The 19,633-nt window shown below is 42.0% G+C and overlaps 2 protein-coding genes across 5 annotated transcripts in view; one reads left to right on the plus strand and one right to left on the minus strand.

Moving 5' to 3' along the window:
• The window catches only part of KAT5 (lysine acetyltransferase 5), a 57,836-nt gene extending 53,967 nt beyond the window's left edge, over positions 1-3,869 (plus strand). For both annotated transcript variants that reach the window (XM_053720014.1, XM_053720013.1), the window contains exons 13-15: positions 1,889-2,048; positions 2,289-2,370; positions 2,555-3,869. In XM_053720014.1, the coding sequence (XP_053575989.1) occupies positions 1,889-2,048; positions 2,289-2,370; positions 2,555-2,689 (377 nt within the window). In that variant the 3' untranslated portion in view covers positions 2,690-3,869. The remainder of the gene's footprint in view (positions 1-1,888; positions 2,049-2,288; positions 2,371-2,554) is intronic.
• An 894-nt stretch (positions 3,870-4,763) lies between these two features.
• Positions 4,764-19,633, minus strand: part of RNASEH2C (ribonuclease H2 subunit C) — a 47,003-nt gene continuing 32,133 nt past the window's right edge. For all 3 annotated transcript variants that reach the window (XM_053720015.1, XM_053720017.1, XM_053720016.1), the window contains exons 4-5: positions 5,482-5,601; positions 4,764-4,851 (exon numbers count right to left, since the gene is read on the minus strand). In XM_053720015.1, the coding sequence (XP_053575990.1) occupies positions 4,831-4,851; positions 5,482-5,601 (141 nt within the window). In that variant the 3' untranslated portion in view covers positions 4,764-4,830. The remainder of the gene's footprint in view (positions 4,852-5,481; positions 5,602-19,633) is intronic.

Below are 19,633 nucleotides of genomic sequence, written 5' to 3' on the forward strand. Positions count from 1 at the left end.
AAAGAGAAACCTGTATATCAATGATTTTTGTGGAATTTCAGCAATTTTATCCCTTGGATTTACTGCCACACCGGGAGCTCCATGAAAATACGTCTGATCTCTTTGCGAGCCAACTCCGCTCCTACTTTTTTTACCTTGAACCCTTAAAATCTGTTACACATCTACAGCAGCAAAAAACACCCATGCTAAATAGTTTTTAAATTTTGTCCTGAGTTTAGAAATATCCAATGTTTACATGTGCTTTGCTTTTTTGTAAGTTATAGGGAAATAAATACAAGTAGCACTTTGCTATTTCCAAACCTTTTTTTTTCCCCTAAAAATTATCGCTAGTTACATTGTAACACTGATATCTGTCAGGTATCCCTAAATAACCCTTTGCATGTATATATTTTTTTTAGTAGACAACCCAAAGTATTGATCTAGGCCCATTTTGGTATATTTCACACCACCATTTCACTGCCAAATGCTTTTTCATAAACTTTAGGTTTTTCACTGAAATTATTTACAAACAGCTTGTGCAATTATGGCACAAATGGTTGTAAATGCTTCTCTGGGATCCCCTTTGTTCAGAAATAGCAGACATTTATGGCTTTGGCATTACTTTTTTGTAATTATTCCGCTAAATGCTGCTGCGCACCACACTTGTATTATGCCCAGCAGTTAAGGGGTTAATTAGGTAGCTTGTAGGGTTAATTTAAGTTTTAGAGTAGAGATCAGCCTCCCACCTGACACATCCCACCCCCTGATCCCTACTTGACCCCCCTCAAACAGCTATCTTCCCTCCCCCACCTCACAATTGTCACCTCCTATCTTAAAGGGACAGTACACTGTAAACTTGTTTTTCCATTAATGTCTTTTCATTGACTTGTTAAACCAGCTGCAGAGTATAAAATATTGGAGAAATTGCATTTTCAGGTTTATTTGTGTATATGAAGTAGCCGGTTTTGTGTTTTTAAACCACAGCCTATTACAATGGGTTGAGCTTCTGGTAATATCAGATCTAATTATGTTATCACTTTGTGTACACACACTTGCTTCCTTATCTTATATTTGTCTGAAAAACTAAAGCTCAATACAGAGAGAACAATGTAAAATTATCATTTTATTGGTTATCTATTCTGCACCCCACTGGGAGTGTCATTTCTTCTGCTGGCTGTGTTTACTTAGGCTATTCAATAGCTGATTCTTCAATATCAAAACTTTCAGTATAGATGGCTATACCACAGGCTAAATCAGCTATTTCAAATGCTTAATTAGGAGTAAAGGAGCTACTTGTAACCAATTTAATACACTATAGCAGGTAAAAAGTATCATTGGGAATAATTTAAAGTGGAGAACATTTTTGGGTGAACTGTCCCTTTAAGTACTGGAAGAAAGTCTGCCAGTACTAAAATAAAAGGCTTTTTTACATTTATTCTGCAGTGTTGGATCCCCCCCTTAACCCCAACCTCCCTGATCCCCTCCCCCCTCTACTTAGTTGCCACCATCTTGGGTACTGGCAGATGTCTGCCAGTACCCAGTTTGCAAAAAAAGTTTCCTGTACTGTACCTGCCTACCCCCTCCCAGATCGCTTTCTTCACATGTATTCACCCCCACACTTTCCCTCCATCCCATACAGGCACGTCCTTGGTCCTTAACTGATACTTTTTGTAGGACTTGTGAAACATCCTTGGTCGTTAAGGGGTTAACCTCACTCCTGTCATCACCCGTTAACCTTGTTTCTGTCTGTTGTATCCATATGTTAAAGGGACACTCAAGTCAAAATTTTAAATTTTTATGATTCAGATAGAGCATACAATTTTAAACAACTTTCCCATTTATTTCCATTCCCCATAATGATAACTTTGTCATTTTCTCTCTTGACCTCACTTTTGTCCTTGCTCCTTAGGTTATGAGCTGTCTAAAGTGGAGGGAAAGACAGGCACCCCGGAGAAGCCACTCTCGGACTTGGGGCTTCTCTCTTATCGCAGTTATTGGTCCCAAACCATCTTGGAGATCCTCATGGAACTGAAGACAGAGACAGGAGAGAGGCCCCAGATCACCATCAAGTGAGTGCGTTACTTTCGGCTGTGAGAAGAGACAACAATAGATAAGACTACTGGGGTGACTGTATTTTTAGGCAGTAAAACACAAGACTGTGGGTGATGTAAAACCAAACAGCACAGAGACAGAAGTTTGTTTTATAGTAACTTTACTGCCCTTCATCAAGTCAGTGAGGGGAACCACTCAATACTAAGCAGACACCTCAGTGGTGAGACATCTTCTCATGTTGTGTTCCTTCTCTTCAGTGAAATCAGCGAGATCACCAGCATCAAAAAGGAAGACGTCATCTCCACCCTCCAATACCTCAACCTCATTAACTATTACAAGGTAAACTCATGAATTCCAGTGGCTGATTGTGTGAAAGGGAGAAGGTTAATGATCCATCAGGGACCTTCTAGCTGTGCAGTTATGAATAGTTCCTGGATTGTTTGTTGGCAGAATCATTTAAAATCTTTTGTATTTTATGTGTAGGAACATAACTGAGTGTATTACCGGTGTTTTTGTTTTATAGGGTCAGTACATCCTGACACTGTCAGAGGATATTGTAGAAGGACATGAGCGAGCCATGCTGAAGCGTATCCTGCGGATAGACTCTAAATGCCTGCACTTTACCCCCAAGGACTGGAGCAAAAGGGGCAAGTGGTAGTTGGGACCTGTATAGATATGATGGGACAGTATTGTGAGAGAATTAGAGGAGCACTGGATACAGAGGGGCAATGGACTTTTCATACAGACGCAACATTAAGGATTGTGAGGAGCAGCTGCCAGTGCTTTGGCATCTTATCAAAATGTCATCAATAAATCGTCACCATGTTGTATATGTCGTGTGGCATACAAGGGGTTAAAAGGACAGTAACGGTGCCTTCTATGTGCCACATACACATAATGGCTTGCCTGGAAATAGCTGTAATATGATAAATATATTTTACACACTAGTGGATGTATACCTAGAGTGCTGGCTGCCCCTTAAAGGGACATGAAACCCCAAATTTTTCTTTTATTATTCAGATCGCACAGTTTCAAAAACTTTCTAATTTGCTTTGTTCACTTTCTATCCTTTGTTGAAAAGCATACATAGGTAGGGTCAGGAGCAGCAATGCACTGCTGGGAGCTAGCTGCTGATTGGTAGCTGCACATATATGCTTCTTATCATTGGTTTACCTGATGTGTTCAGCTAGCTCCCAGTAATGCATTGCAGCTCCTTCGAATCTGTTGGCGCTCTACAAATAACCGATAATAATAATAACAACAGAGGATAACAAATGTTATCAATGATTCTAAATTTGATAATAGAAGTAAATTAGAAAGTTGATTAAAAGTGAATGTTCTGTCTGTATCATGAAAGATATTTTTTGGGGTTTCGTGTCATCTTTTTTTTCCTCATGTAGAAAGGCGCTACACTCACCCCACAGACCTAAGGCACGTCAGGGTGCACATGCGCAGTAATACTGCTTTGCCCATCGTAGAGGATTCTGTTTGAGAGTTTATGGCGCAGCAGTGATGCGTCTGACTGGATTAACCACCCACATAAAGCGTGGCTGAGACTGAAAGCAAACACACCCAATGGGGTGTAAAATATCTCACAGCTGTAATGTGTGTCTAGTGCTACACTGTCCCTATCCCAGATCTTATGGCACTTCTCTCTGCAGCTGTGCACCAGTTAACCTCTTGTATGCCGCACACTTTAAACAGATATGAATATTTAGATGGTAAGACGTCCCTCTTTATGGCAAGGGGTGAATTGCTTTGTTACTGCCACCAGCCTGGATGCGTAAAGGTGGCACCTAGTGTAATATATTGTATAAATATTTTTTTTTTTATATAAATTGGTCCAGATCTGGTTTGTATTTCTGTGATGGGCTCCTGCTGCCTACAGATTTCAATGATGGGATCAGGTCAGGGGGGGTGTCCCTATGACGCTAGGCATGCCCACCATGACTCAATCCCATTCTGGAAGCGCAGTTGGCTTCAGTACAGCCAAACGGCTAGGGCGTTCCATGTCCTAGCGGCGCTAAAGCCCAGTTAGGACAACATGGAACATCCTGACGGTGTTAAAAGGTTAAAGTGATTTGTAAACTTTAATGAATTAAAGCCCAGGATCAAACAATCTTAAAAACAAGGGCACGTTAATTCATTAAAATTTACAAAGACGCTTATTTTTTTTAAATAGTTACTATTGCGTTTTGGTAAACATAACGCCAATCCTCTGCCCGCAGCTCCTGCTTTCTTCAGCATATGGATGACAAATCCGGCTTCCTACAATTGTTGTGTGCTCCCTTTCGCGTCCAGCTCGTGAGGCCTGCAACAATAGGAGGAAGCCGGATTTGTCGTCCATATGCTAAAGAAAGCAGGAACTGCGGGCAGAGGATTGGCGTTATGTTTACCATAATGCAATAGTACATATTTGTTTAAAAAAATAAGCATCTTCGTAAACTTTAATGACTTAACGTGCCCCTGTTTAAGATTTTTTTTTTTTTTTGATCCTGGGCTTTAATTCATTAAAATTTACAATCACTTTAATACTGATTTGGGGGGGTATGTTTTTTTTTTTCCTGCTGACATCCTGATTGGTGTGTTGGGAGGCGTGGTTTATTTCCTGCTGATCTCCTCCTTGGTGTATTGGAAGGAGGTGTAGTTTGGTTTCCTTGCTTACACCAAGATTGGGGGGGTTGATGTGACCTATTTAGGGTCAGTTCATTAATAATTCTAATCACAAGGAATTACAGTAAAACTATTTATTTACTGATGAAGTACCCAACCCCAGCTGCCCCCGCCGTGATCTCTCTGCTACTCCACAGGCTCATGTATCTACAAAACAGAAGATAAGAGTATTACAACTGATGTACAGGGGCTGCTGCCTGCAGTTGAGTTACACTACATGATCAGCTCACAGGGACTTACAACAGAACATATAACTTGCTTTAATTAGTGCTTAAAGGGAAATGAAACCCAATTTTTTTCTTTCATGATTTAGGTAGAACATACAATTTTAACAACTTTCCAGTTTACTTCCATTATCAAATTTGCTTCATTCTATTAGTATCATTTGTTGAAGGAGCAACAATGCACTTAAACACATGACCGAGCCAATGACAATCGGTATATATATATAGCCAACAATCAGCAGCTAGAACCTAGATAAACCTTTCAGCAAAGGATAACAAGAGAAGGAAGCAAATTAAATAAGTTAATTGGAAAATTGTTTACAATTGTATGCTCTGTCTACATCATGAAAGAAAATTGTTAGCCAATCAGAAACAGCATAAAGATGTAGCAGCCATATACTGCTCCTAAGCTGTAATGTGTTGCCACAGCTGTACCTTAGCTTGGGTTAAATGCAGCATTAACTGAGGGAGGGGCACTAGTGTAAAAGTTACCCCTGTAAACAAACAGCTGTGGGCACTAGAGAAGCCTAACGCTACATATAAAGGGCCTCACCGCACTGGCTATCTTGCTCCACATCATAGACATCATGATAGCATCATCCGCAGAGGGAGGAGTCTCCAGGTTCCATTGTGTGAAGGAATTAAACGTGGATCTGACGGTTAGAGAACGATCCTGTGAACAAAGCAACAAGATTAACCCTTTGCGCAAAAACAAACTATAGCACCTACACACACTACCTAAATGTACCATATCCATGCTGGAAATAACATGGGAAGACAAAAAAGAGGCGCATGTGTGTACCAGTAAAGAGATCCAAGATAGTGGAAGAAATTACACCAGCGCACTCATACAGTGCTATCAGGCACACACTGAGCAATTGCAGCAGCCCAGCTTGCTGTGATCCTATATGGCAACAGGACCAGTCCAAAAGGATTCCTGGGAAGCTGGATCAGCACAGGCAACACCAAAACCCAGGGTGAAAGGTTCCAGGGATAAGCTCAATAACAGAGCAGCGGCTTATCAAAAGAGAAAGTTAGGTAATGCATAAGCCGCTGCTCTGTTATTGAGCTTATCCCTGGAATCTTTCACCCTGGGTTTTGGTGTTGCCTGTGCTGATCCAGCTTCCCAGGAATCCTTTTGGACTGGTCCTGTTGCCATATAGGATCACAGCAAGCTGGGCTGCTGCCATTGCTCAGTGTGTGCCTGATAGCACTGTATGAGTGCTCTGGATAAATGTGAGTACCCTGGTGTAATTTCTTCCACTATCTTGGATCTCTTTACTGGTACACACATGCGCCTCTTTCTTGTCTTCCCATGTTATTTCCAGATGTCCTCCTACATTTGATGTAAGGAGAGAGCAGCGGACGTGTCCTGTGGTGCCGAATTTGCAGAACTTTATTCATTCTTCTCATTTGGATTTTGAATTTGGGACTTTCCGATTTTTGGGTTTGAGTGGGTTTTCTTGCATATATTTTATGTATTTTTTATTTTTTGTGTGTGCACTATATTGTTTGTTTTCCAGAAATGTATATTTATAGCTTGAATTTTTTATCATTAGAGCGCCCCCTATTAGGATCCCTTGTTTGGGTTCATTGTTTATATCCATGCTGTGCAGAGGGGGAACAGGTAGGTTCTGTAGCAGTGCTATAGCCGGGTACAGGTAGGTACCATATCAGTGCTGTATACAGAGGCCACAGAGTCTACCCTCCCCCCTTAACAGGCAGATACCATATCAGTGCTGTATACAGAGGCCACAGGCAGATACCGTATCAGTGCTGTATACAGAGGCCACAGGCAGATTACCCTCCCTCCTTGTTTAACACGCATGTACAGTATCAGTGCTGTATACAGAGGCCACAGAGTCTACCCTCCCCCCTTAACAGGCAGATACCATATCAATGCTGTATACAAAGGCCACAGGCAGATTACCCTCCCCCCTTGTTTAACATGCATGTACAGTATCAGTGCTGTATACAGAGGCCACAGGCATATTACCCTACCCCCTTGTATAACAGGCAGATGCTGTATACAGAGGCCACAGGCAGATTACCCTCCCATTTTGTATAACAGGCAGGTACTGTATTAGTGTTGTATACAGTGGCTGCACGCATATAACCCCACCCCTGGTATACAGAAGCCACAGGCAGATTACCCTCCCCCTAGTACAACAGACGGTACTGTATTAGTACTGTATAAAGTCGCTGCACGCATATAACCCTTCTCCAGCTTGCTCCTGTTTGTGTAAAGGGTCTTTTCATATGCAAAAGAAGGGGGAGAGTGTCTTATTTCCCAGGTGCAGTGGGCTTTTCAACAGAGCTAAACTGATAGCTTCTAAGTAAGTTTTTAAACTGGATTTTTATATCCGTATCTGTGCATCTTATTCTTTATAGTAGTGTCTATTACATGCAGTTATATGAAAATGAGTGTATACTGTCCCTTTAAAGGGATATGAAACACAAAAATTGTCTCATTATGATACATTTTTTAAAACAACTTTCCAATTTACTTCTATTATCGATTTTGCTTCATTCTCTTGGTATCATTTATTGAAGAGGAAGCAAACAGCTCCTGGGAACTAGCTGAGAACACTTTGTAAGACAATAAAAAAAGAGCATACAAGTTTATTACCCCTTTTCCTCTAACAAACCTCAAAAAAAAATATACGATAAGCAATAAAAAATATGATAGTAATAAATCGCACTACAATTGTCTTACAAAGAACAAATCAATCCGTTACATAATTTTGGATTAATATATCAAATAACCTTCAATCAAGAGGGGATATAAAATTTAACTATAAGAATGATACAAACAAAATTGCTTTTTTTTTTTAATGACCCGATGAGTCCACGGATCATCTTAATTACTATTGGGATATTCACCTCCTGGTCAGCAGGAAGCGGCAAAGAGCACCACAGCAAAGCTGTTAAATAGCTCCTCCCTCCCAACCCAGTCATTCTCTTTGCCTACGTTAAGAGCAAGGAGGTGGTAAATTAGGTGTTTGAAGAATCTTTTCTATTAAGAGTTTATTATTTTTAAAGTAGTGCAAGATTGTGATGCTTTGTTCTAGGGTGTAGCCGTAGTCCATATCAGTCTCTTCAGTAGAGCAGTGGTGGCTTTAGAGCAATGGGAACTTGTGGGACAAAATTCTACACTGCTCCTCCCATATATACTGCTGCCCTAACCCCGATAGCCTAAGAAAGATGACTCAGGCTTTATCTTTTATCCACAGGGCTATGTGAGGGAGAGGACCTCTCAAACCTGCTGAGCTTCCTTGCTGTCGGCAGAATTTAAAGATAAGTGCTGACTTATTATTCTGGGTCAGGGAAAAAGATCTCAGTGGAAGTGGAGCACTTTATTTTACTGGCACAATATATATATATATATATATATATATATATGGGATTTCAGTGACAGCATGTTTTAAGCAGGCACTGGGGCTAAGGAAACTTTAGGTGGCTTTATCTCTGGGGGCTTTTATCACTAGGGCTGAGGACTAAGTGGGAGGTGATATTTTGGTCACATATTTGGGCTAAGCTGCGGTCTAGAAATCGGTAGCCTAATTTGCCCCCAGGTTTGACTGTAGGTTGTTAGCTCCCGGGTTGCGTATTTGTAAGAACAATAATAATGGCGACCGGGATATTGTAACGCCCACGATGGGCGGAGCTACGTGTGGCGCCAATTTGGTCTGTGCTCTCTTCAATTCCGATTTCAAATACGGAAGGACTGTTTAGCACAGTACTTGATGTTTACAGATAAGTGTGTCCGGACAGCGTTACAGTTAAGTGTTCCGGACCTTTTTGTGATAAAATTGTAAACAGTTTTGGGAACAGAAGGAAGAGTCACTACTGAGCTCAATACTTAATGTTTACATATAAGCGGGACCAGACAACACTTATAGCTACGTTCCGGACCTTTTATGATCAGATTACAGACAGTAACGTTTGTTATTTTTAGTTATGTCTTGAAATAAAGTTTGGGTATTATAAAGGCAGATGGGGCTCGTTACGTTTTAAAATTTAAAGAGAGAGTAACATTTTGTGTGTGTTAATTTTTATTAAAAAAATTTAAGTATTTTCTGAACCTACTCCTAAGGCGCAGACAATGGTCAAGATATGCCACAAATTTCTCCTATGGTGTCCCAAAAAATTTATGGCCCACATGCAGTGCCCTGTGCTTCCTCTCACACTCCACCTGGAGTTACTATGCATTAGATATTTCCCATAACCGACTCAGTTAAGGAGGCTTGGTAAACAGTCCCTAGGGTGGAAGGAGTAGTTTCCACCTTAGCTAAGAGAACTACAATACCCTTAGAGGATAGTTGTGCTTTCAAAGGTCCTATGGACAAAAATTTAGAAAAGGTATGTACACCAGTGTTTACAATGGCAACCAGCTGTGTACTTTGCTACCGTCATATTGGGTTGATGTGTTGTCTGATGCTACTAGGTCAGAAACTCCCCTGGATGAAGTCCAGAATAGGATAAAAGCTTTTAAATTGGCTAATTCCTTTATTACAAATTTTTCCCTTCAAGTTATCGAACTGGGAGCAAATAATTCAGGTTTCTCTGTTCTAGCTCGCAGAGCCTTATGGTTAGAGCCTTGGTCTGCGGATGTATGCTCTAAGTCTAAGCTTTTAGCGATTCCTTAAAAGGGGAAGTCCTTGTTGGGACCTGGCCTGATGGAAATAATCTCTGATATTACGGGAGGTAAGGGTTTCCTTCTCCCTCAGGAAGAAAGAATATAAACAAGAGGGACAACAGTAATTTTCGTTCCTTTCGAAATTTCAAAAGGAAAAATATTTCCTCTTCGGTCTCCAAGCAGGAACAGTCTAAACCTTCATGGAGACCCAATCTGTATTGGAATAAGGGAAATCAATCCAAGAAGCCAGCTATGGAGTCAAAGTCGGCATGAAGAGTCTGCCCCGATCCGGGACCGGATCGTGTAGGGGGCAGACTTTCCTTCTTTGCTCAGGCTTGGGTTCAAGATGTGCCGGATCCCTGAGCAGTAGCAAGTGTCCAAGGGATAAAAAATAGAGTATAAAAGTTTTCCTCCCAGAGGCAGTTTTCTGCTTTCAAGATTCTGTAGACCAGACAAAAAAAAAGAGAGGCGTTTCTACACTGGTGGTTCAAAAAAAAAAAAAAAGCAGGCCTATTTCTCCTGTTAAGTGTAGTCAGTCCACGGGTCATCCATTACTTATGGGATTATATCTCCTCCCTAACAGGAAGTGCAAGAGGATCACCCAAGCAGAGCTGCTATATAGCTCCTCCCCTCTACGTCATACCCAGTCATTCTCTTGCACCTAACTAATAGATAGGACGTGTGAGAGGACTGTGGTTGTTAAACTTAGTTTTTATTTCTTCAATCAAAAGTTTGTTATTTTAAACGGCACCGGAGTGTGTTGTTTCTTCTCAGGCAGCATTAGAAGAAGAATCTACCTGAGTTTGTCTATGATCTTAGCGGTCGTAACTAAGATCCACTTGCTGTTCTCGGCCATTCTGAGGAGTGAGGTAACTTCAGAACAGGGGATAGCAGGCAGGGCTCACCTGCAAGGAGGTATGTTGCAGTATATTATTTTCTAAGGAATGGAATTGACTGAGAAAATACTGCTAATACCGATGTAATGTAAGTGCAGCCTTAAATGCAGTAGTAGCGACTGGTATCAGGCTGATATGTATGTATGTATACTCTGAGGTATTTCTGGGGAATGGAATTTCACTAAGAAAATACTGTCTATATTTAAGTAATATTTGAGCCTACGCTGCAGTGAAAGCGACTAGCAGCAGGCTTATTAATAACATTTCATAATTTCATTTTTAAAACGTTTACTGGCATGTTAATCGTTTTTTTGAGGTACTTGGTGATAAAACTTTATGGGCATGATTTTTACCACATGGCTGTCGTTTGTTTCTGAATAAAATCAGTTTACTGAGCTTCCCCACTGTTGTAATATGAGTGGGAGGGGCCTATTTTAGCGCTTTATTGCGCAGTAAAAATTTAGTCACAGTCTTCCTATTTCTTCCTCCATGATCCAGGACGTCTCTACAGAGCTCAGGGGTCTCCAAAACTAGTTTTGAGGGAGGTAATCACTCACAGCAGACCTGTGATAGTGTGTTTTGACTGTGATAAAAACGTTAATATTAAATTGTTATCCGTTTTTGGGTATTAAGGGGTTAATCATCCATTTGCTGGTGGGTGCAATCCTTTGCTAACTTAATACATTTACTGTGAAAATTTGGTTGCTATAACTAATTGGGTTCATTGTTATTTCAACTGTGACAGTTTTTTGTGCTTCTTAAAGGCACAGTAGCGTTTTTTATATTGCTTGTAAATTTATTTCAAAAGTATTTTCCAAGCTTGTTAGTCTCATTGCTAGTCTGTTTAAACATGTCTGACACAGATGAATCTCTTTGTTCACTATGTTTAAAGGCCAGTGTGGAGCCCAATAGAAATTTGTGTACTAATTGCATTGATGCTACTTTAAATAAAAGCCAATCTGTACATGTAAAGAAATTTTCACCAGACAACGAGGGGGAAGTTATGCCGACTAACTCTCCTCACGTGTCAGTACCTTCGTCTCCCGCTCAGGAGGTGCGTGATATTGTGGCGCCAAGTACATCAGGGCGGCCCATACAAATCACTTTGCAAGACATGGCTAATGTTATGACTGAAGTACTATCTAAATTGCCAGAATTTAGGGGTAAACGCGATCACTCTGGGGTAAGAACAGAGTGCGCTGATAATAATAGAGCCATGTCTGATACTGCGTCACAATTTGCAGAACATGAGGACGGAGAGCTTCATTCTGTGGGTGACGGATCTGATCCAAGTAAACTGGACTCAGACATTTCAAATTTTAAATTTAAGCTTGAGAACCTCCGTGTATTACTAGGGGAGGTATTAGCGGCTCTGAATGATTGTAACACGGTTGCAATTCCAGAGAAAATATGTAGGCTGGATAAATATTTTGCGGTACCGGCGTGTACCGACGTTTTTCCTATACCTAAAAGGCTTACAGAAATTGTTAACAAGGAGTGGGATAAACCTGGTGTGCCTTTTTCACCCCCTCCTATATTTAGAATTTTTTTTCCAATAGACGCCACCACACGGGACTTATGGCAGACTGTCCCTAAGGTGGAGGGAGCAGTTTCTACTCTGGCTAAGCGCACCACTATCCCGGTGGAGGATAGCTGTGCTCTTTCAGATCCAATGGATAAAAAATTAGAGGGTTACCTTAAGAAAATGTTTGTTCAGCAAGGTTTTATATTACAACCCTTTGCATGCATTGCGCCTGTCACGGCTGCGGCGGCATTCTGGTTTGAGTCTCTGGAAGAGACCCTTAGCACAGCTCCATTGGATGAGATCATAGACAAGCTTAAAGTCCTTAAGCTAGCTAATTCATTTATTTCTGATGCCGTAGTACACTTAACTAAACTTACGGCTAAGAACTCCGGATTCGCCATTCAAGCGCGTAGAGCGCTGTGGCTTAAATCCTGGTCAGCTGATGTGACTTCTAAATCTAAATTGCTTAACATTCCTTTCAAAGGGCAGACATTATTCGGGCCCGGTTTGAAAGAAATTATCGCTGACATTACTGGAGGTAAGGGCCATGCCCTGCCTCAAGACAGGGCCAAACCAAGGGCTAAACAGTCTAATTTTCGTGCCTTTCGTAACTTCAAGGCAGGAGCAGCATCAACTTCCTCCGCTCCAAGACAGGAAGGAACTGTTGCTCGCTACAGACAGGGCTGGAAACCTAACCAGTCCTGGAACAAGGGCAAGCAGGCCAGAAAACCTGCTGCTGCCCCTAAGACAGCATGAAGTGAGGGCCCCCGATCCGGAAACGGATCTAGTGGGGGGCAGACTTTCTCTCTTCGCCCAGGCTTGGGCAAGAGATGTCCAGGATCCCTGGGCATTAGAGATCATATCTCAGGGATATCTTCTGGACTTCAAAGCTTCTCCTCCAAAAGGGAGATTTCATCTTTCAAGGTTGTCAGCAAACCAGATAAAGAAAGAGGCGTTTCTACGCTGTGTACAAGACCTTTTACTAATGGGAGTGATCCACCCAGTTCCGCGGTCGGAACACGGACAAGGGTTTTACTCAAATCTGTTTGTGGTTCCCAAAAAAGAGGGAACCTTCAGACCAATCTTGGACTTAAAGATCCTAAACAAATTCCTAAGAGTTCCATCGTTCAAAATGGAAACTATTCGGACCATCTTACCTATGATCCAAGAGGGTCAGTACATGACCACAGTGGATTTAAAGGATGCCTACCTTCACATACCGATTCACAAGGATCATTACCTGTATCTAAGGTTTGCCTTTCTAGACAGGCATTACCAGTTTGTAGCTCTTCCCTTCGGGTTAGCTACAGCTCCAAGAATCTTTACAAAGGTTCTGGGCTCTCTTCTGGCGGTACTAAGACCGCGAGGAATAGCGGTAGCTCCGTACCTAGACGACATTCTGATACAAGCGTCAAGTTTCCAAACTGCCAAGTCTCATACAGAGTTAGTTCTGGCATTTCTAAGGTCGCATGGGTGGAAGGTGAACGTAGAAAAGAATTCTCTATTGCCACTCACAAGAGTTCCCTTCTTAGGGACTCTTATAGATTCTGTAGAAATGAAAATTTACCTGACGGAGGACAGGTTATCAAAACTTCAAAATACTTGCCGTGTCCTTCATTCCATTCAACACCCGTCAGTGGCTCAATGCATGGAGGTAATCGGCTTAATGGTAGCGGCAATGGACATAGTACCTTTTGCACGCCTGCATCTCAGACCGCTGCAATTGTGCATGCTAAGTCAGTGGAATGGGGATTACTCAGATTTGTCCCCTACGCTAAATCGGGATCAAGAGACCAGAGATTCTCTTCTATGGTGGCTTTCTCGGCCACATCTGTCCAGGGGGATGCCCTTCCGCAGGCCAGATTGGACGATTGTAACAACAGACGCCAGCCTGCTAGGTTGGGGCGCTGTCTGGAATTCCCTGAAGGCTCAGGGATCATGGACTCAGGAGGAGAAACTCCTTCCAATAAACATTCTGGAATTAAGAGCAGTTTTCAATGCTCTTCTGGCTTGGCCTCAGTTAGCAACTCTGAGGTTCATCAGGTTTCAGTCGGACAACATCACGACTGTGGCTTACATCAACCATCAGGGAGGGACAAGGAGTTCCCTAGCGATGATGGAAGTCTCACTCTTGCCACCTGTCAGCGATCCACATCCCAGGCGTGGAGAACTGGGAGGCGGATTTCCTAAGTCGCCAGACTTTTCATCCGGGGGAGTGGGAACTTCATCCGGAGGTGTTTGCCCAACTGCTTCATCATTGGGGCAAACCAGATCTGGATCTCATGGCGTCTCGCCAGAACGCCAAGCTTCCTTGTTACGGATCCAGGTCCAGGGACCCGGAAGCGGTACTGATAGATGCTCTGACAGCACCTTGGGTATTCAACATGGCTTATGTGTTTCCACCCTTCCCGATGCTTCCTCGATTGATTGCCAGGATCAAACAGGAGAGAGCATCGATGATTCTAATAGCGCCTGCGTGGCCACGCAGGACCTGGTATGCAGATCTAGTGGACATGTCGTCCTGTCCACCATGGTCTCTGCCTCTGAGACAGGACCTTCTAATTCAGGGTCCTTTCAAACATCCAAATCTAATTTCTCTGAGGCTGACTGCATGGAGATTGAACGCTTGATTCTATCAAAGCGGGGATTCTCGGAGTCAGTGATTGATACCTTAATACAGGCTAGGAAACCTGTTACCAGGAAAATTTACCATAAAATATGGCGTAAATACTTATATTGGTGCGAATCCAAGAGTTACTCATGGAGTAAGGTTAGGATTCCGAGGATATTGTCTTTTCTACAAGAAGGTTTAGAAAAGGGCTTATCTGCTAGTTCGTTAAAGGGACAGATCTCAGCTCTGTCTATCCTTTTACACAAACGTCTGTCAGAAGTTCCAGACGTTCAGGCTTTGGCTAGGATTAAGCCTGTGTTTAAGACTGTTGCTCCGCCGTGGAGCTTAAACTTAGTTCTTAACGTTTTGCAAGGTGTTCCGTTTGAACCCCTTCATTCCATTGATATCAAGCTGTTATCTTGGAAATTTCTGTTTTTAATGGCTATTTCCTCGGCTCGAAGAGTCTCTGAGTTATCGGCCTTACATTGTGATTCTCCTTATCTGATTTTTCATTCAGACAAGGTAGTTCTGCGTACTAAACCTGGGTTCTTACCTAAGGTAGTCACTAACAAGAATATCAATCAAGAAATTGTTGTTCCATCATTGTGCCCTAACCCTTCTTCAAAGAAGGAACGACTTCTGCACAATCTGGACGTCGTCCGTGCCCTGAAATTTTATTTGCAGGCAACCAAGGATTTTCGTCAAACTTCTTCCCTGTTTGTCGTTTATTCTGGACAGAGGAGAGGTCAAAAAGCTTCGGCTTCCTCTCTCTCTTTTTGGCTTCGTAGCATAATACGTTTAGCCTATGAGACTGCTGGACAGCAGCCTCCTGAAAGGATTACAGCTCATTCTACTAGAGCTGTGGCTTCCACTTGGGCCTTTAAGAATGAGGCCTCTGTTGAACAGATTTGCAAGGCTGCAACTTGGTCTTCACTTCACACTTTTACAAAATTTTACAAATTTTACACTTTTGCTTCTTCGGAGGCTGTTTTTGGGAGAAAGGTTCTACAGGCAGTGGTTCCTTCCGTGTAAAGATCCTGCCTGTCCCTCCCGTCATCCGTGTACTTTTAGCTTTGGTATCCCATAAGTAATGGATGACCCGTGGACTGACTACACTTAACAGGAGAAAACAATTTATGCTTACCTGATAAATTCCTTTCTCCTGTAGTGTAGTCAGTCCAGCCCGCCCTGTTTTTACGGCAGGTATAAATTTTAAATTAAACTCCAGTCACCACTGCACCCTATAGTTTCTCCTTTCTCGTTTGGTTTCGGTCGAATGACTGGGTATGACGTAGAGGGGAGGAGCTATATAGCAGCTCTGCTTGGGTGATCCTCTTGCACTTCCTGTTAGGGAGGAGATATAATCCCATAAGTAATGGATGACCCGTGGACTGACTACACTACAGGAGAAAGGAATTTATCAGGTAAGCATAAATTATGTTTTTTAGATCTCAAGAGTCTAAACAAATTTCTCAGAGTACTGTCCTTCAAGATGGAAACTATTAGTTCCATTCTCCCTTTGGTCCAGGAGAGTCAACTTATGACAACTGTGGATTTAAAGGACGCATACCTGCAGGTTCTCATTCTCTGGGACCATCACAAGTTTCTAAGGTTTGTCTTTCTGGACAAACACTTTCAATTCATGGCTCTGCCCTTTGGTCTTGCCACAGCTCCCAGAAATTTCTCAAAGATTCTGGGATCTCTGTTGGCGGTGCTTCGGTTACGGGGCATTACAGTGGCACCCTATCTAGACGACATCCTAGTCCAGGTGCCATCCTTACAACAAGCAAGATCCCACACAGAATTGCTGTTATCCTTCCTGAGATCTCTCGGATGGAAGGTGAATTTGGTTAAGAGTTCCTTAGTCCCAAGAACAAGGGTGATTTGCTTTGGAACAATAATAGATTTCTTATCAATAAGGATTTTCTCTTGTTAAGTGTAGTCAGTCCACGGGTCATCCATTACTTATGGGATTATATCTCTTCCCCAACAGGAAGTTGCAAGAGGATCACCCAAGCAGAGCTGCTATATAGCTCCTCCCCTCACATGTCATATCCAGTCATTCTCTTGCAACCTAACTAAAGATAGGTCGTTGTGAGAGGTCTGTGGTGTTTTTAAACTTAGTTTATTTCTTCAATCAAAAGTTTATTTTAAATGGCACCGGAGTGTGCTGTTTGTTTCTCAGGCAGCATTAGAAGAAGAATCTGCCTGCGTTTTCTATGATCTTAGCAGACGTAACTAAGATCCACTGGCTGTTCTCGCACATTCTGAGGAGTGAGGTAACTTTAGAAAAGGGGAATAGCATGCAGGGCCCCCCTGAAAACGAGGTATGTGCAGTAAATTATTTTTCTAAGCAATGGAATTGACTGAGAAAATACTGCTGATACCAATGTAATGTAAGTTCAGCCTTAAATGCAGTGGTAGGCTGGAGTGTGTGTACACTGAAGTATTTTTCTAGGGAATGGAATTTGACTCAGAAAATACTGTTAATACTGAAGTAATGTATGAGCCTTAACTTCAGTAAAAGCGACTGGTAGCAGGCTTATTAATAACACTTCATAACTTTTAAAATGTATGTTCAAAACGTTTACTGGCATGTTAATCGTTTTTGTGAGGTACTTGGTGATAAAACTTATTGGGGCATGATTTTTACCACATGGCTAACTTTTGTTTCTGCATAGAAACAGTTAACTGAGCTTCCCCACTGTTGTAATATGAGTGGGAGGGGCCTATTTTAGCGCCTTTTTGCGCAGTAAAAATTCAGTCACAATCTTCCTACTTCATCCTCCATGATCCAGGACGTCTCTAGAGAGCTCAGGGGTCTTCAAAATTCATTTTGAGGGAGGTAATCAGTCACAGCAGACCTGTGACAGTGTGTTTGACTGTGATAAAAACGTTAATTATTAAATTGTTATCCGTTTTTGGGTATTAAGGGGTTAATCATCCATTTGCTGGTGGGTGCAATCCTTTGCTAACTTAATACATTTACTGTGAAAATTTGGTTGCTATAACTAATTTGGTTCATTGTTATTTCAACTGTGACAGCTTTTTGTGCTTCTTAAAGGCACAGTAGCGTTTTTTATATTGCTTGTAAATTTATTTGAAAAGTATTTTCCAAGCTTGCTAGTCTCATTGCTAGTCTGTTTAAACATGTCTGACACAGATGAATCTGTTTGTTCACTATGTATGAAGGCCAATGTGGAGCCCCATAGAAAGATGTGTACTAAATGCATAGAAAGGACTTCAAAGCTTCTCCTCCACAAGGGAGAAAAATGACAAATTTGACACTTTTGCTTCTTCGGAGGCTGGTTTTGGGAGAAAGGTTCTACAGGCAGTGGTTCCTTCTGTTTAATGTTCCTGCCTTGTCCCTCCCATCATCCGTGTACTTAGCTTTGGTATTGGTATCCCATAAGTAATGGATGACCCGTGGACTGAACACACTTAACAAGAGAAAACATAATTTATGCTTACCTGATAAATTTATTTCTCTTGTAGTGTGTTCAGTCCACGGCCCGCCCTGTCTTTTTGAGGCAGGTTCTAAATTTTAAAATTATAACTCCAGTCACCACTGCACCCTATAGTTTCTCCTTTCTCGTCTTGTTTCGGTCGAATGACTGGATTTGACATGTGAGGGGAGGAGCTATATAGCAGCTCTGCTTGGATGATCCTCTTGCAACTTCCTGTTGGGGAAGAGATATAATCCCATAAGTAATGGATGACCCGTGGACTGACTACACTACAAGAGAAATAAATTTATCAGGTAAGCATAAATTATGTTTTTTTGACAGAAGTCAGGAAATCAAAGCTCTTCAATACTTGTCTAGTTCTTCAGTCCACTCCTCGGCCATCAGTGGCTCAGTCATGGAGGTACTTGGACTGATGGTAGCGGCAATGGACATCATCCCGTTTGCTCGGTTCTACCTCAGACCTCTGCAGTTAACCATGCTCAGGCAATGGAACTGAGATTACGTGGACTTGTCTCAGATATTACAGGAGCAGGCCCACATGCAGTGCCCTGCGCTTCCTCTCTCACTCCACCCGGAGTTACACTGCATTATGTTTTTCCCACGAGGTAGAAAACATTACTAGAGGAATTATTTTCAATCGTTTAGAGTGATTGATTCAGTAGTTGCTATTCCGAATGGTTCTTCCCTGTTACCTGAAAGAGGAAGATACTTCGGGATTATCCGAGAGAGAATTCTCAGACTCCGATGAATAATGTTTTTATTTGATCCAGAGGTTGTTTTTCCTTTCAGTTTTTTAGCTTGAACACCTCCATTTGTTACTTTAGGAGGTTTTAGCTACCTTGGGCGACTCAGACAGTACCAGTGTAATCTATCCTAGTGCGTCCAGTAAGATATAAGCAATTGAAGACCGCATTCCCTATATTTAAAGAGATGTTTCCCATAGCCGATTCAGCTAAGGAAGCTGGGCAAACATTCCCTAGGGTGGAAGGAGTAGTTTCTAGCTTAGCTAAGAGAACTACTATACCCTTAAAGGATAGTTGAGATTTTTCAAAGGTCCTATGGACAAAAATTAGAAAAGGGATGTACACCAGGGCCTACAATGGCAACCAGCTGTGTACTTTGCTACCATCATTAGTGCGACAGCATACTGATTTGATGCGTTGTCTGATGCTACTAAGTCAGAAACTCCCCTGGATAATATCCAGGATAGGATAAAAGCTTTTAAATTGGCCAATTCCTTTTTTTTCAAATTCTTCCCTTCAAGTTATCAAACTGGGAGCATAAGTTTCAGTTTTCTCTGTTCCAGCTCACAGAGCCTTATGGTTAGAGCCTTGTTCTACGGATGTATGATCTAAGTCTAAGCTTTTAGCGATTCCTACAAGGGGAAGACCTTGTTGGGACCTGGCTCGACTGAAATAATCTCTTGAAATTTAAAAAAAAAAAAAATCCAAAATAGCCTGCTGTTGAATCAAAGACAGCATGAAGGACATGCCCCCAATCCGGGATCGGATCTTGTAGGGGCAGACTTTCCGTCTTCGCTCAGGCTTGGGTTCGAGATGTTCAGGAC

Source organism: Bombina bombina, chromosome 7, assembly GCF_027579735.1.
Source record: "Bombina bombina isolate aBomBom1 chromosome 7, aBomBom1.pri, whole genome shotgun sequence".
Taxonomy (NCBI): Eukaryota; Metazoa; Chordata; class Amphibia; order Anura; family Bombinatoridae; genus Bombina; species Bombina bombina.